Source organism: Salmo salar, chromosome 13 (genome assembly GCF_965601325.2).
Source record: "Salmo salar chromosome 13, fSalSal1, whole genome shotgun sequence".
NCBI lineage: Eukaryota > Metazoa > Chordata > Actinopteri > Salmoniformes > Salmonidae > Salmo > Salmo salar.
Genome location: NC_138303.1, coordinates 21,750,321 through 21,766,975, shown reverse-complemented (window position 1 = coordinate 21,766,975; position 16,655 = coordinate 21,750,321). Strand labels below are relative to the sequence as shown.

General features: G+C 46.1%; 1 protein-coding gene and 1 non-coding gene across 5 annotated transcripts in view; both read right to left on the bottom strand.

Annotated features, from left to right (window-relative positions):
• Window positions 1–15,947, bottom strand: part of LOC106566591 (sodium/potassium-transporting ATPase subunit beta-1-interacting protein 4) — a 137,819-nt gene extending 121,872 nt beyond the window's left edge. For 3 of the 4 annotated variants that reach the window (XM_014134736.3, XM_014134739.3, XM_014134737.3), the window contains exon 1: window positions 15,618–15,946. In XM_014134736.3, coding sequence (XP_013990211.1) covers window positions 15,618–15,671 — 54 coding nt within the window. In that variant the 5' untranslated portion in view covers window positions 15,672–15,946. Of the gene's footprint in view, window positions 1–15,617 lie in introns of all 4 variants that reach the window. The other variant, XM_014134740.3, reaches the window with a different exon arrangement.
• Window positions 10,658–10,732, bottom strand: trnaa-ugc (transfer RNA alanine (anticodon UGC)). The gene has a single exon. It is a non-coding gene; the product is annotated as a tRNA-Ala (tRNA).
• Window positions 15,948–16,655: the final 708 nt, after the last annotated feature.

The following is a 16,655-nucleotide window of genomic DNA, read 5'->3' as shown; positions in this document are numbered from 1 at the left end:
CAGGGCTACGGTCCAGAACGCAAAGAAACAGGGCTACGTTCAAGAACACAAAGAAACAGGGCTACGTTCAAGAACACAAAGAAACAGGGCTACGTTCAAGAACACAAAGAAACAGGGCTACGTTCAAGAACACAAAGAAACAGGGCTACGTTCAAGAACACAAAGAAACAGGGCTACGGTCCAGAACGCAAAGAAACAGGGCTACGTTCAAGAACACAAAGAAACAGGGCTACGTTCAAGAACACAAAGAAACAGGGCTACGTTCAAGAACACAAAGAAACAGGGCTACGTTCAAGAACACAAAGAAAAAGAACACAAGGTTGACTAACAAAAGAAAAGCAGAACCTTACAATTTCCACATTATTTATTACAAGATTTAGTTGAGGTTTAGGGTTCAGTGAACGATTTGTCCCAAATACAATGCCTTTATTAGTTTTTGAAATATTTAGGACTAACTTATTCCTTGCCACCTATTCTGAAGCTAACTGCAGCCCTTTGTTAAATGTTGCAGTCATTTCAGTTGCTGTAATAGCTGATGTGTATAGTGTTGTCCTGGAGAATTCCTGATTCTACCTGGATTATGTTGGGGAAGCTTCCATTAAAGAAACCCTCTGTGTTCCGTTAGACAGGTAACTCTTTATCCACAATATAGCAGGGGGTGTAAAGCCATAACACATACGTTTTTCCAGCAGCAGACTATGATCGATAATGTTAAAAGCCGCACAAGTCTAACAAATTTCTCTCAGTCAATCATCAGTCATTTGTGTAAGTGCTGTGCTTGTTGAATGTCCTTCACTATAAGCGTGGTGAAAGTCGGTTGTCAATTTGTTTATTGTAAAATAGCATTGTATCTGGTCAAACACCATTTTTTAAATGGTAAAGTTTTGTACTAAGGGTTGGTAACAGGCTGATTGGTCGGCTATTTGAGCCAGTAATGGGGGCTTTACTATTCTTGGGTAGTGGAATGACTTTAGCTTCCCTCCAGGCCTGAGGGCACACGCTCTCTGGTAGGCTTAAATTGAAGATGTGGCAAATAGGAGTGGCAATACCATTCTCTATTATCCTCAGTAATTTTCCATCCAAGTTGTCAGACCCCACCCAGTAGCTTGTCATTGTTGATAAACCATTTCTTCACCTCTTCTACACTCACTTTACGGAATTCAAAATTACAATTATTGTCTTCAATAATTTGGTCAGATATACTTGGATGTGTAGTGTCAGCGTTTGTTGCTGGCATGTCATGCCTAAATTTGCTAATCTTGCCAATGAAAAATAATTAAAGTATTTAGCAATATCAGTGGATTTTGTGATGAATGAGCCATCTGATTCAATGAATGATGGCCCTGAGTTGCCTTTTTTCGTTGAAGGTGCTCCAAAGCTTTTTACTATCATTCTTTATGTCATTTATCTTTGCTTCATAGTGTAGTTTCTTCTTCTTTTTATTCAGTTTAGTCACATGATTTCTCAATTTGCAGTATGTTTGCCAATTGGTTGTGCAGCCAGACTTATTTGCCATTCCGTTTGCCTCATTCCTCTCAACCATACAATTTTTTAATTCCTCATCAATCCATGGGGATTTAACAGTGATTTTCTTAATGGGTGCATGCTTATTAGTAACTGGGATAACCAATTTCATAAATGTGTCAAGTGCAGTGTCTGGTTGCTCCTCATTACACACCACGGACCAACAAATATTCTTTACATCATCAACATAGAAATCACTACAAAACATATTGTATGACCTCTTATACACTATAATTAGGCCCAGCCATGGGAACTTTGGTTTTCCTAGATATGACTACTATATAGTGATCACTACATCCGATGGATCTGGATACTGCTTTCAAGCACATTTCTGCAGCATTAGTAAAGATGTGATCAATACACGTTGATGATTTCATTCCTGTGCTGTTTATAACTACCCTGCTAGGTTGACTGACAACCTGAACCAGGTTGCAGGCACTGGTTACAGTTTGAATCTTTTTGTTGAGGGGGCAGCTTGATGATAGCCAGTCAATATTTAAAATCACCAAGAAAATATAACTGTTGATATCAAGCATTTCTCACATGTTATCCAGATACTGACTGTTAGCACTTGGTGGTCTATAGCAGCTTCCCACAATAATGGGCTTTAGGTGAGGCAGATGAACCTGTAGCCATATTACTTCAACAGTATTTAACATGAGATCCTCTCTAAGCTTTACAGGAATGTGGTTGTGAATATAAACAGCAACACCTCCACCACTGGCATTTCTGTATTTTCTGTAAATGTTATACAAAATCAGCAGAGGCATTCAGGGCAGTCAGAGCGAAATAAATTAGGTTACTTATATTCAACGGCCCTTGTATAATGTGAATTTGCTGAAGCATTATGATGACTCAGCGACACAATGGTAGGGATTAACTGAGCTGGGCTTGGGTCATTGGGTCATCTCAACGCAGAATTATAATGCTGTAAAAGGATCCAGGAATCCAAATGATTTGGGTGGATCCCATCCTCCTTATAAAACATATTTTGTTTCCAAAAGGTATTGAAATTGTCAACAAAAGTTACACCCATTGAATTGCAATAATCATGTTGCCAGTTGTGAAGAGAAAGAATCCTGCTAAAGCGTTCAATGCTACGATTCAGAGAGGGCACAGGGCCAGATATGATGGGTCTTTTGTTATTGTCTAGCAGAGAGTCAATCAGCTCTTTTAAATCCAGTTTCAACTGTTCAGAGCTGCCCTTCATGATGTCATTAAAACCCACATGGACGACAAGACAGAGATGCATCCAACATCTGCGAATGCCGTCCAGCCACCGGCGTAGTAAAGATCAACATTCCACTCTACGTTTTAGGTTAGGTTTAGGATTAGGGTCAGGGTTAGGTTTAAGGTAGGGAAAAATGGATTTTGAATGGGACTGAATTGTGTGTCCCCACAAGGTTAGTTATACAAGACTGTGTGGGTGTGTGTGCGTGCGTGTGTGTGTGTACGCGGGTGTGTACAAGTCTGTGTGTGCGGGTGTGTACAAGTCTGTGTGTACGTGTGTGTGAGTATGGGGGAGGGGTAGCCAGCAAATGGGGCAGACAACCAGCAACCCTCAGCTCATGAATATTCATTGTCAAATTTAAATGTTTAACGCTCGAACTGGCAAGGAACCCACAGTGTTACTAAAAACCAGCCTAAACCCTTTGCAATGTGTGGAAAATGATGTGATACACACCAAAGACGGAAGTTAGTGTTTTGAGGATAAAAGAAGCAAGTCTTTTGTCCCAATATACTAGAAACCACATAGCCTAGAATTAGGCTAAAACAGCTAACTTTTCTCAGTTACTGGAACCCTGTGATAAGGCCTACACATGAAAACAGAGGTAACACTCATCCTACATTGCCTAAACTATGCATTCATAGCACACAAGGTGCCGCTAACGTTACCTCAGGATTATTCAGAAAGACACAATTCAGACACAGCGGGTGGGTTAACCTTTCACAGAGGATGGGAATGAGATAAGCACAGAACCATGACTGCTCCTCCTCTCCTCCCTCCCCTCTCTCTTTTCTCGTTCATGATGATGCCAAACAGACACAGCCCCATTAGAATTGCAGATTGTCTCCACTGCCTGTATCAGGGCTCTCGCTCTGGCTGGCTACCCACCATAGCCAACTAGCCAGCGCCCCAACTAGCCAAGCACATCATTGTTGAGTAGGGTGTTGTGCTTGTGTTTCTCTTGTGTGTGTCAGTGCTGTAGTACAAATACTTGAAGGGTCATAGTTGAAGGGTAGGTGTTTTCCAGCTCTGCATTACTTCAGACTGGTGTGTGTTTGTGTCTGCCTAGGTGTGTGAGTCCAGTTCTCATGTTGATGTAGCCTCATATTTGACCGCTCAAGACTCACAAACAGGTCTTCTTGAGGACAACAGACACTCAAAAACAAAACCAGAATCAAATGTCGTAGATGGAAGACGTCCAGACCAGCCATTCTCTGAGCAACCCCAGCTGTCCTGAACCGTCATTCAGTGGAGAGGAACCACAATATTCCCCATCCATAGAAACTCATTATCTGCCTTCAGAGAGAGATCACCACCACTCGCTTCTCACTGTCCAACCACCATACAGCACACCACCATTTAATATAGGATGCCAATGATGCCATAGTGGTTTGATCAAATCCAGAAAGACATTACAAAGCACTCTCCACGCCTTGGTATCATCACACAGCCTGGGCCTGTCGAGGTGGGTTCAGCTGTCCTATTTTTAGCCCACAGCATCATTTATGGTGTCTTATTTATGGTGATGATCCAATTATATGCTGCAGGGTAATGTATATCTTAGACTAGGAAAACAACCGAAGTCAGTGAGAGGGCCTGTACGGTCAGTACCTGATCACATGACCTACCCTAAGCAGGAACAACACTGGGCCTTTGCAGAGAGAGCCCTAACAGCCTTGGTTTTAGTAGATCACGCTGAAACTAGCCTAACCCAACGGCTGGAGAGGCATTTTACATTTACATTTTAGTCCTTCAGCAGACACTCTTATCCAGAGCGACTTACGGTATTGAGCGCATACATTTTCGTACACACACCTGACAACCCCTGAGCTCTCCCTCTCCCTCCCTTTTCCACAGGTGGGGTCAAATTAATCAAAACGGAGCGAGGTGCGGCTGGCAATGACCCAACACAGGAAGGGGTCTGGGGCATCCAGAAATAGCGCTGAGGAGAAGAAAGCTGTTCCAGCAGTCTTCAGGGACCCCATAGGAAAGTTGTTGACAGCTTTATTTATACACATCTTAACAAATCCCCACCCCTTTTTCTCTAATGAGAAAAACATTTCAGAACAGAGGGGAGAAGGAAAAACAGGTGTGTCTCTCTGAGCAAGGACACAGGAGTGTGTGATTGTGCTGTGTGTGTGTGCATGTCTGTCTGTGTGCATAGCGAGAGGGAAGCATGTCTGTCTGTGTGCATAGGGAGAGGGAAGCATGTCTGTCTGTGTGCATAGCGAGAGGGAAGCATGTCTGTCTGTGTGCATAGCGAGAGGGAAGCATGTCTGTCTGTGTGCATAGGGAGAGGGAAGCATGTCTGTCTGTGTGCATAGGGAGAGGGAAGCATGTCTGTCTGTGTGCATAGGGACAGGGAAGCATGTCTGTCTGTGTGCATAGGGAGAGGGAAGCATGTCTGTCTGTGTGCATAGCGAGAGGGAAGCATGTCTGTCTGTGTGCATAGCGAGAGGGAAGCATGTCTGTCTGTGTGCATAGGGAGAGGGAAGCATGTCTGTCTGTGTGCATAGGGAGAGGGAAGCATGTCTGTTTGTGTGCATAGGGACAGGGAAGCATGTCTGTCTGTGTGCATAGGGAGAGGGAAGCATGTCTGTCTGTGTGCATAGGGAGAGGGAAGCATGTCTGTCTGTGTGCATAGGGAGAGGGAAGCATGTCTGTCTGTGTGCATAGGGAGAGGGAAGCATGTCTGTCTGTGTGCATAGGGAGAGGGAAGCATGTCTGTCTGTGTGCATAGCGAGAGGGAAGCATGTCTGTCTGTGTGCATAGGGACAGGGAAGCATGTCTGTCTGTGTGCATAGGGAGAGGGAAGCATGTCTGTCTGTGTGCATAGGGACAGGGAAGCATGTCTGTCTGTGTGCATAGGGAGAGGGAAGCATGTCTGTCTGTGTGCATAGCGAGAGGGAAGCATGTCTGTCTGTGTGCATAGCGAGAGGGAAGCATGTCTGTCTGTGTGCATAGGGAGAGGGAAGCATGTCTGTCTGTGTGCATAGGGAGAGGGAAGCATGTCTGTCTGTGTGCATAGGGAGAGGGAAGCATGTCTGTCTGTGTGCATAGGGAGAGGGAAGCATGTCTGTCTGTGTGCATAGGGAGAGGGAAGCATGTCTGTCTGTGTGCATAGGGAGAGGGAAGCATGTCTGTCTGTGTGCATAGCGAGAGGGAAGCATGTCTGTCTGTGTGCATAGGGACAGGGAAGCATGTCTGTCTGTGTGCATAGGGAGAGGGAAGCATGTCTGTCTGTGTGCATAGGGACAGGGAAGCATGTCTGTCTGTGTGCATAGGGACAGGGAAGCATGTCTGTCTGTGTGCATAGGGAGAGGGAAGCATGTCTGTCTGTGTGCATAGGGAGAGGGAAGCATGTCTGTCTGTGTGCGTAGGGAGAGGGAAGCATGTCTGTCTGTGTGCATAGGGAGAGGGAAGCATGTCTGTCTGTGTGCGTAGGGAGAGGGAAGCATGTCTGTCTGTGTGCATAGGGAGAGGGAAGCATGTCTGTCTGTGTGTCCCTCTCTCTCTCTCTCTCTCTCTCCTCCAACCCTCCCCCTCTCTCTCCCCCAGCCCTAACTCTCTCTCTCCACCAACCCTCTCTCTCTCTCCTCCAGCCCTCTCTCCCCCCAGCCCTAACTCTCTCTCTCCTCCAACCCTCCCTCTCTCTCTCCCCCCAGCCCTCTCTCTCCCACCAGCCCTCTCTCTCCCCCCCTCTCTCTATCTCTCTCCTCCAACCCTCTCTCTCCCCCCAGCCTCCTCACTCTCTCCCTCTCCTCCAACGCCCCCTCTCTCTCCCCCAGTCCTCTCTCTCTCTCCTCCAACCCTCTCTCTCACCCCAGCCCTCTCTCTCTCTCTACCCCAGTCCTCTCTCTCTCTTGCAATCCTCTCTCTCTCTCTCTCCCTCTCTCTCTCTTCCAACCCTCTCTCTCTCCCCCAGCCAGACCTTTCTCTCTCTCTCCCCAGCCCCCTCTCTCTCTCTCCCCCAGCCCCCTCTCTCTCTCCCCATCTCCCCCAGCCCTCTCTCTCTCCATCTCCCCCAGCCCTCCCTCTCTCCATCTCCCCCAGCCCCCCATCTCTCTCTATCCATCTCCACCAGCCCTCTCTCCTCCTCTTTCTCCCAGCCCTTCCTCTCTCCATAAGCCTTTCCTCCCTCCCTCTCTCCATCTCCCCCAGCCCTCCCTCCCTCTCTCTCCCTCTCCCACAGCCATCCCCCTCTCTCTCTCCATCTCCCCCAGCCCTCCCTCTATCTCTCTCCATCTCCTCCAGCCCTCCCTCCCTCTCTCTCCCTCTCTCTCCATCTCCCCCAGCCCTCCCTCTCTCTCTCTCCATCTCCCCCAGCCCTCTCTCTCTCTCCCCCCATCTCCCCAGCCCTCCCTCTCTCTCTCTCCATCTCCTCAGCCCTCCCTCTCTCACCATCTCCTCCAGCCCTCCCTCCCTCTCTCTCCATCTCCCCCATCCCTCCCTCCCTTTCTCTAGCCCTCTCCATCTCCCACAGCCCTCCCTCTCTCTCTCCATCTCCCCCAGCCCTCCTCTCTCCCCCAGCCCTCTCTCCATCTCCCCCAGCCCTCCCTCTCTCCATCTCCCCCAGCCCTCCCTCTCTCTCCATCCCCCCAGCCCTCTCTCTCTCTCCATCCCCCCCAGCCCTCTCTCTCTCCATCCCCCCAGCCCCCTCTCTCTCCATCCCCCAGCCCTCTCTCTCTTGCCATCCGCCCAGCCCTCTCTCTCTTGCCATCCCCCCCAGCCCTCTCTCTCTTGCCATCCCCCCAGCCCTCTCTCTCTTGCCATCCCCCCAGCCCTCTCTCTCTCTCTCTCTCTCTCTCCCCCCCCCCCATCTCCCCAGCCCTCTCTCAGTATTTTTATGTCACATTTTAGGTGTTATCAACACGACAGTGCTCCCAGGCCTCCAGAAGAGAAGGAAGGAGGGGGAGAGGAAGTAGGAAGGTCAAGGAGGAGGTAAAGAGAACAGGAGAGGTATCTAGCTGTGAATGGCCAAAGGTGTCTCCAGTGAAGTGTTAGCTTTCTAACAATGGTTTCAACGGGGTCAAGGAGGAGCAACAAACACTAGGGAAAGGATAAGCCTCAGAGGTCTTCAATATCGTACACAAACACACACACCACCCAGCCGAGCTCATATGAATAATGTATCTGCGACATGTAGACACTAGTGCGTCATTTATGAAGTAAACTAAAACAGGGAGCAGTTGTCTGGTGGAAAGGGCTCTAAAAAAAGGACAACATCCTGTTTGACCACCTGCCTGCCTGCCCATCTGTCTGTCTGCCCATCTGTCTGCCTGTCTGCCCGTCTGCCTGCCCGTCTGCCTGCCCGTCTGCCTGCCTGCCCATCTGTCTGCCTGTCTGCCCGTCTGCCTGCCCATCTGTCTGTCTGCCCATCTGTCTGCCTGTCTGCCCATCTGTCTGTCTGCCCATCTGTCTGTCTGCCCGCCTGTCTGCCTGCCCATCTGCCTGTCTGTCTACCCGTCTGCCTGCCTGCCTGCCCGTCTGCCTGCCTGCCTACCCATCTGTCTGTCTGCCCGTCTGTCTGCCTGCCTGCGTGTCTGCGTGTGTATGTGCATGTGTTTGTGTGTGCACATGCACAGTGCATTCAGAAAGTATTCAGACCCCATAATGATAAAGCGAAAACAGGTTTTTAGAGATTTTTGCAAATGTATTATCAATAACAACTGAAATACCTTAATTACGGTCTAAGGCACTGCAGCTCAGTGCTAGAGGCGTCACTACAGACCCTGGTTTGATTCCAGGCTGAATCACAACCGGCTGTGATTGGGAGTCTCATAGGGTGGCGCACAATTGACCCAGCGTCGTCCAGGTTTGGCCGGGGTAGGCCCTCATTATCAATAAGAATGTGTTCTTAACTGACTTGCCTTGTTAAATAAAGGTTCAATAAATCTAAAATAATAATACATTAGTATTCAGACCCTTTACTATGAGACTCGAAACTGAGCTCAGGTGAATCCTGTTTCCATTCATCATCCTTGATGTTTGTACAACCTGATTGGATTCTACCTGTGGTAAATTCAGTTGATTGGACATGATTTGGAAAGGCACACACCTGTCTATATAAGGTCCCACAGTTGACAATGCATATCAGAGCAAAAACCAAGCCATGAGGTCGAAGGAATTGTCCGTAGAGCTCCGAGACAGGATTGTGTTGAGACACAGATCTGGGGAAGGGTACCAACAAATTTCTGCAAAACCTGGTTTTGCTTTGGCATTATGGGGTATTGTGTGTAGATTGATGTGGGATAAAAACGATTTAATCAACTGTAGAATAAGGCTGTAACGTAACAAAATGTGGAAAAAGTGAATACTTTCCAAATGCACTGAAGGTGTGTCACATTCCTGCCCTGGGGTGACAGTCGTCAACAGCCCTGGACCCCCCCCCCCCCCCCCCCCCCTTCCCCCATTACGTTGGAAGCAAAGAGCATTCAGGGAGGAGATTGATCTCCAGGAATCTCACAGCCAGCCAGGCAGCTACCCCTGAGGCAGGGAGAGGAGGGAAGCACCCTGGTAGAGTGCAGAGAGTGCTGCTGAATGGGAGATGATGGCAGTGTTGATAGAAATACTATTACATTTCCACCACCATCATTCACACTATTTTTCATACAGTAATGGAGCTCTCTGGAACACTGCTGCACTCACCATTCTAGATAGTAGGCACTATATGAGAGAGCAAATGGAGCAGAATATTGTTATAAACAAGGACATGAGTATGAGTTACATTGTAACCCACTGTCCTGCAACAGGTACAGTACAGTACATGGATTGAGGTTGCGAATTGAAGGCTTTACATCACTTTGATTGAACCCTTTGTCATCTACATTCTCCACAACTGTCATAAATGCTAGCCACTCAAATCAAGTAGAAATAGTTGCTACAAAACCGTGTGTCAATTTGACATGCGCTTGGAATGGATGCAGCAATTGAACTACCTACCACTTAATGGGAATAGAGCTCAGCCCACGCATGGTTACTAGAGGTCGACCGATTCAGATTTTTCAACGCCGATACCGATGACGATTATTGGAGCCCAGAAAAAAGCTGGTGCCGATTAATCGGCCGATTTAAAAAAAAAAATGTTTTTGTAAAAATGACAATTACAACAGTACTGAATGAACACTTATTTTAACTTAATATAATACATCTAGAAAATCAATTTAGCCTCAAATAAATAATGAAACATGTTCAATTTGGTTTAAATAATGCAAAAACAAAGTGTTGGAGAAGACAGTAAAAGTGCATTATGTGCCCTGTAAGAAAGCTAACATTTAAGTTCCTTGCTCAGAACATGAGAACATATGAAAGCTGGTGGTTACTTTTAACATGAGTCTTCAATATTCCCAGGTAAGAAGTTTTAGGTTGGAGTTATTATAGGAATTATAGGACTATTTCTCTCTATACGATTTGTATTTCATATACCTTTGACTATTGGATGTTCTTAAGGGCACTTTAGTATTGCCAGTGTAACAGTATAGCTTCCGTCCCTCTCCTCGCTCCTACCTGGGCTCAAACCAGGAACACATCGACAACAGCCACGCTCGAAGCAGCGTTACCCATGTAGAGGAAGGGAAACAACTACTCCAAGTCTCAGAGCGAGTGACGTTTGAAACGCTATTAGCGCGCTCCCGCTAACTAGCTAGCCATTTCACATTGGTTACACCAGCCTCATCTTGGGAGTTGACAGGCTTGAAGTCATAAACAGCGCAATGCATTGCGAAGAGCTGCTGGCAAAATGCAGTAAAGTGCGGTTTTGAATGAATGCTTACGAGCATGCTGCTGCCTACCATCGCTCAGTCAGACTGCTCTATTACATTTTCTTCATTTAGCAGACGCTCTTATCCAGAGCGACTTACAGTAGTGAATGCATACATTTCAACTAATATATTTCCCCCCCGTACTGGCCCCCCGTGGGAATCGAACCCACAACCCTGGCGTTGCAAACACCATGCTCTACCAACTGAGCCACAGGGAGGCCTCTATCAAATCATAGACTTAATTATAACATAATAACACACAGAAACAGGAGCCTTAGGTCATTAATATGGTCGAATCCGGAAACGATCACGTTTATTCTTTCAGTGAAATACAGAACCATTCCGTATTTTATCTAACGGGTGGCATCCATAAGTCTAAATATTCCTGTTACATTGCATAACCTTCAATGTTATGTCATAATTACGTAAAATTCTGGCAAATTAGTTCGCAACGAGCCAGGCGGCCCAAACTGTTGCATATACCCTGACTCTGCGTGCAATGAACGGAAGAGAAGTGACACAATTTCACCTGGTTAATATTGCCTGCTAACCTGGATTTCTTTTAGCTAAATATGCAGGTTTAAAAATATATACTTCTGTGTATTGATTTTAAGAAAGGCATTGATGTTTATGGTTAGGTACAGTCATGCAACGATTGTGCTTTTTTCGCAAATGCGCTTTTGTTAAATCATCCCCCGTTTGACGAAGTTGGCTGTCTTTGTTAGGAAGAAATAGTCTTCACAGTTCGCAATGAGCCAGGCGGCCCAAACTGCTGCATATACCCTGACTCGGTTGCAGAGGTGACACATTTTCCCAAGTTAAAAGAAATTCATGTTAGCAGGCAATATTAACTAAATATGCAGGTTTAAAAAGATATACTTGTGCATTGATTTTAAGAAAGACATTGATGTTTATGGTTAGGTACAAGTTGGAGCAACCTTTTTCGCGAATGCGCACCGCATCGATTATATGTAACGCAGTACAGGCTAGATAAACTAGTAATATCATCAACCATGTGTAGTTAACTAGTGATTATGATTGATTGATTGTTTTTTATAAGATAAGTTTAATGCTAGCTAGCAACTTACCTTGGCTTCTTACTGCATTCGTGTAACAGGCAGGCTCCTCGTGGAGTGCAATGTAAAGCAGGTGGTTAGAGTGTTGGACTAGTTAACCGTAAGGTTGCAAGATTGAATCCCCAAGCTGACAAGGTAAAAATCTGTCGTTCTGCCCCTGAACAAGGCAGTTAACCCACCGTTCCTAGGCCGTCATTGAAAATAAGAATGTGTTCTTAACTGACTTTCCTAGTTAAAAAATATTTATATAAAATATACTGCTCAAAAAAATAAAGGGAACACTTAAACAACACAATGTAACTCCAAGTCAATCACACTTCTGTGAAATCAAACTGTCCACTTAGGAAGCAACACTGAGTGACAATACATTTCACATGCTGTTGTGCAAATGGAATAGACAACAGGTGGAAATTATAGGCAATAAGCAAGACACCCCCAATAAAGGAGTGGTTCAGCAGGTGGTGACCATAGACCACTTCTCAGTTCCTATGCTTCCTGGCTGATGTTTTGGTCACTTTTGAATGCTGACGGTGCTTTCACTCTAGTGGTAGCATGAGACAGAGACTACAACCCACACAAGTGGCTCAGGTAGTGCAGCTCATCCAGTATGGCACATCAATGCGAGCTGTGGCAAGAAGGTTTGCTGTGTCTGTCAGCGTAGTGTCCAGAGCATGGAGGCGCTACCAGGAGACAGGCCAGTACATCAGGAGACGTGGAGGAGGCCGTAGGAGGGCAACAACCCAGCAGCAGGACCGCTACCTCCGCCTTTGTGCAAGGAGGAGCAGGAGGAGCACTGCCAGAGCCCTGCAAAATGACCTCCAGCAGACCACAAATGTGCATGTGTCTGCTCAAACGGTCAGAAACAGACTCCATGAGGGTTGTATGAGGGCCCGACGTCCACAGGTGGGGGTTGTGCTTACAGCCCAACACCGTGCAGGACGTTTGGCATTTGCCAGAGAACACCAAGATTGGCAAATTCGCCACTGGCTCCCTGTGCTCTTCACAGATGAAAGCAGGTTCACACTGAGCACGTGACAGACGTGACAGAGTCTGGAGACGCCGTGGAGAACGTTCTGCTGCCTGCAACATCCTCCAGCATGACCGGTTTGGTGGTGGGTCAGTCATGGTGTGGGGTGGCATTTCTTTGGGGGGCCGCACAGCCCTCCATGTGCTCGCCAGAGGTAGCCTGACTGCCATTAGGTACCGAGATGAGATCCTCAGACCCCTTGTGAGACCAAATGCTGGTGCGGTTGGCCCTGGGTTCCTCCTAATGCAAGACAATGCTAGACCTCATGTCGCTGGAGTGTGTCAGCAGTTCCTGTAAGAGGAAGGCATTGATGCTATGGACTGACCCGCCCGTTCCCCAGACCTGAATCCAATTGAGCACATCTGGGACATCATGTCTCGCTCCATCCACCAACGCCACGTTGCACCACAGACTGTCCAGGAGTTGGCGGATGCTTTAGTCCAGGTCTGGGAGGAGATCCCTCAGGAGACCATCCGCCACCTCATCAGGAGCATGCCCAGGCGTTGTAGGGAGGTCATACAGGCACGTGGAGGCCACACACACTACTGAGCCTCATTTTGACTTGTTTTAAGGACATTACATCAAAGTTGGATCAGCCTGTAGTGTGGTTTTCCACTTTAATTTTGAGTGTGACTCCAAATCCAGACCTCCATGGGTTGATAAATTGGATTTCCATTGATTATTTTTGTGTGATTTTGTTGTCAGCACATTCAACTATGTAAAGAAAAAAGTATTTAATAAGATTATTTCTTTCATTCAGATCTAGGATGTGTTGTTTAAGTGTTCCCTTTATTTTTTTGAGCAGTGTATATATATATATAAAAAAAAAAACGGCAAATCGGTGGCCAAAAATACAGATTACCGATTGTTATGAAAACTTGAAATCGGCCCTAATTAATTGGCCATTCCAATTAATCGGTCGACCTCTAATGGTTACATGCCATGCTGCTCTGACGCTTATAGGAGAACCAATCCATCTCTAGCGGGGGTTACTATGACCTGACAGGACCTGAATGACATCACCATGACCCCTTCGTGAACTCTGACCACTGCACACACACATTTTACTTTTGCTAGCTGTGAATGGCAAGAAGTGTCTTCTTGACTGAGAAAAAAACCCTCTTCTCCTCTCCAGTAAGGCATAACCTTTTCAATGATGGTTTCAACAGGGACATGAAGGAGCAAATCAAATCAAAATATAATTGTCACATGCGTGGAATACAACAGGTGTTGACCTTACTGTGAAATGCTAACTTGCAAGCCCTTAACCAACAATGCAGTTTTAAGAAAAATAAGAGTTAAGAAAATATTTACCAAAGTAAAAAAAAGTTACAATAGAATCACATTAAGGAGGCTATATACCGGGGGTACTGGTAACGAGTCAACGTGCCGGGATAGAGATTAGTCGAGGACAAATGCACTCTTAACAAAAAAAGTGATATCTAGAACATGCTGTCCCCATAGGAAAACCCTTTGAAGAACTATTTTTCGTTCCAGATAGAACCCTATCCACAGAGGGTTCTACCTGGAACCAAAAAGGGTTCTCCTATTGGGACAGCCAAATAACCCTTTCGGAACCTCTTTTCTAAGAATGTAGTACCCCTCCCACACCCCAAACAGGAAAACATTCCATTAACGTGTTCATGTTGGCGCTTTACTCTCTCTCTTCCTACTCCCTTCACTATGTCCTTAAACCTAATCCCTGGTGCATGGAAAGAATTACCAGAGCTATGGTTTTTTCAACAAATAAATGGTTGAGTAGAGATGGGGTTACTGGTATTTTAGCTGTTGACATGGTTGTATACTAGGGGCTTACCCAATCTCACTGTGTGAGAGAGCTCTTTTAATGCCATCATAAATAACATTCTCACACCCTGTCACCTCCACTTTCCTTCCCTCTGCAGGGTGGTGGAGAGGGGGGGGGGGGGCTGAGCAAGGTTTAAAAATTCAGTGTTTAGTTAGAATGGGAAGGGGGCACTTACGGCAAGTTCACAGCCATTATGTGTAAAATGTCACGTCTCGCACTCCACTGATCACAACCGGGGAACAATCTCTCTCCGGCAGGTTGTAACTAGCTGAAGCCTCACTTTGTGGATCATAGACTCCCGTGGTGATTATGGGTCGGGTGGAAGCTCTCCTACAAAACGATCTATCCAAACTAAACTAATAGGATCGTACATCACAGTCAAAAGGGGATCAACTGTTTGAAAGCAGGCCATTTGTGAAATCAATGAAAGCCAGCACACACGTGTATTTGTTTTGACTGAGGTAGGATTACAAACGGACACAGTGACTCAACCGGTGACAAGTGGTTGAACAGTCTTTGTAAAGCTCCCTGGTGTGACTGATGTAGCGGTGCCTACTCTGACGTGCCGCTCACAGGAACTTTAGCTGAGAAGAAACTATGGTGCTGGTGATGCACAAAACACCAACACAATAGGCTACTGTGGCAATGGTCACGCACAAATCACAGTACACATTGGATAGCAGTACATGGATAAACTTGTAGGCTACAGTACAATGGACATGTTTGCACCAGTGTCATAGGGGCTATTTTGCATTTGTGGTGAGTTGATCTGGCCCAATAACTGCACATAACTATAGCTTGTGGATAAGGGAGTGCACACACACCACTCTTAAATCTTGCCATATGTTCCCTCACGACTCGCGAAGTAGCCTATCCTCGTGGAACGGACGAGGTGAAGGAAAGAAACAGACAGTGTGCTGCACGTGGATGTTTGGCCACATAATAGGCCTACTGTATGCCAATTGTATTTCACCGGCCATCAATCTGCCTTCATCAGCTATCACTAATTCAACACGAAAGCACAGGTAGCAAAACTGGCCAGTGTTCACAGTAAATTCACAATAACGTGGCATGATAAAATAAATATTTAAAAAATGTGTTTCACTCAAAACAAAATTCAATTTTCTAAACAAAAACAAGAAACTGAGCAAATTACACTTTTTGTATTAGGCTATAGAAATAACGGGCCACTCACCAGCTGGATCGTGCAAAGAAAGATGAGCGTGCATCGGCCGCTGCAGCACCCCATTGTGTCAAAACCCAAACAGCACTCGAGAAACGATGAAAACACACACAACGGTCTAGACTGGTTCACTATGGCGAGGACCTTTCAGTGCAACGAATGGCTTCAAGCTCCGTCAACGGTGAAAACTGTGTCTGTAAGCTCCAGGCACTGGCGTCCCATGCATTTTCTTTCCCCAAAATGATCGCTTTGTGTGTGAGAGGGGTGACTTGAGTTGATAGCCTACTACCGCTAGCACTCGAGTGTATGTGTGTGTGTGTGTGTGTGTGTGTGTGTATGTGTGTGTGTGTGTAGCGGGGCAAGAAGGGGGAGGTGGAGGGGATAGGCTAGAGGGCGTCAAAAACGGATCTTTGGATTTAACAGTGCCCTGTGACACTTGTCTGGTGTTCTCACCTGGTCCCTGTAATGTTTTTCCCCCAAGAGTTTAAACACAATTTTCATACGAACTCTTTTCATAACATGTTATATTGAGTAGGCTACACAATTGTGCAAAAGTGGTTGGATATTGTTTTAAATATCCTGTTACTCAGCATTTTAGGTGCGGAGATATTTTTGCTTCAATATTTTCACAATTTGTTTACAAAATTCATAATAAATGTTGGTAAAGGTGAAACCTAAAAGTAAAGTATTAGCGCAGTGTCAGCTACTGAATGGCATATTTCTCTCATTAGAGCCACTGAGGGGCGATGAGTCCTAAACCATGACGTAATTTAGGCGCCACCCGCTGTTCATTTGACGCTATTACATCACCACAAACAGCCGAGAACGCCTTCCATCCTTTTCATGGGCGTATTGCTTAAGGTGAACTCATATAAAATATTAGCCTTGTAAAAACGACTGGTCACTAAATCCGTAGAAATGGCGGACCATGTAAAAAACTGTTGATCACTGTGCATGCCGTCACCCTATACTTATGACTGATTGGTTTGGGTCTGCCCTCTATAGTGCTGTCCAGTGTTGGAACCTGATGTTGAGGCCCATCACTGTACT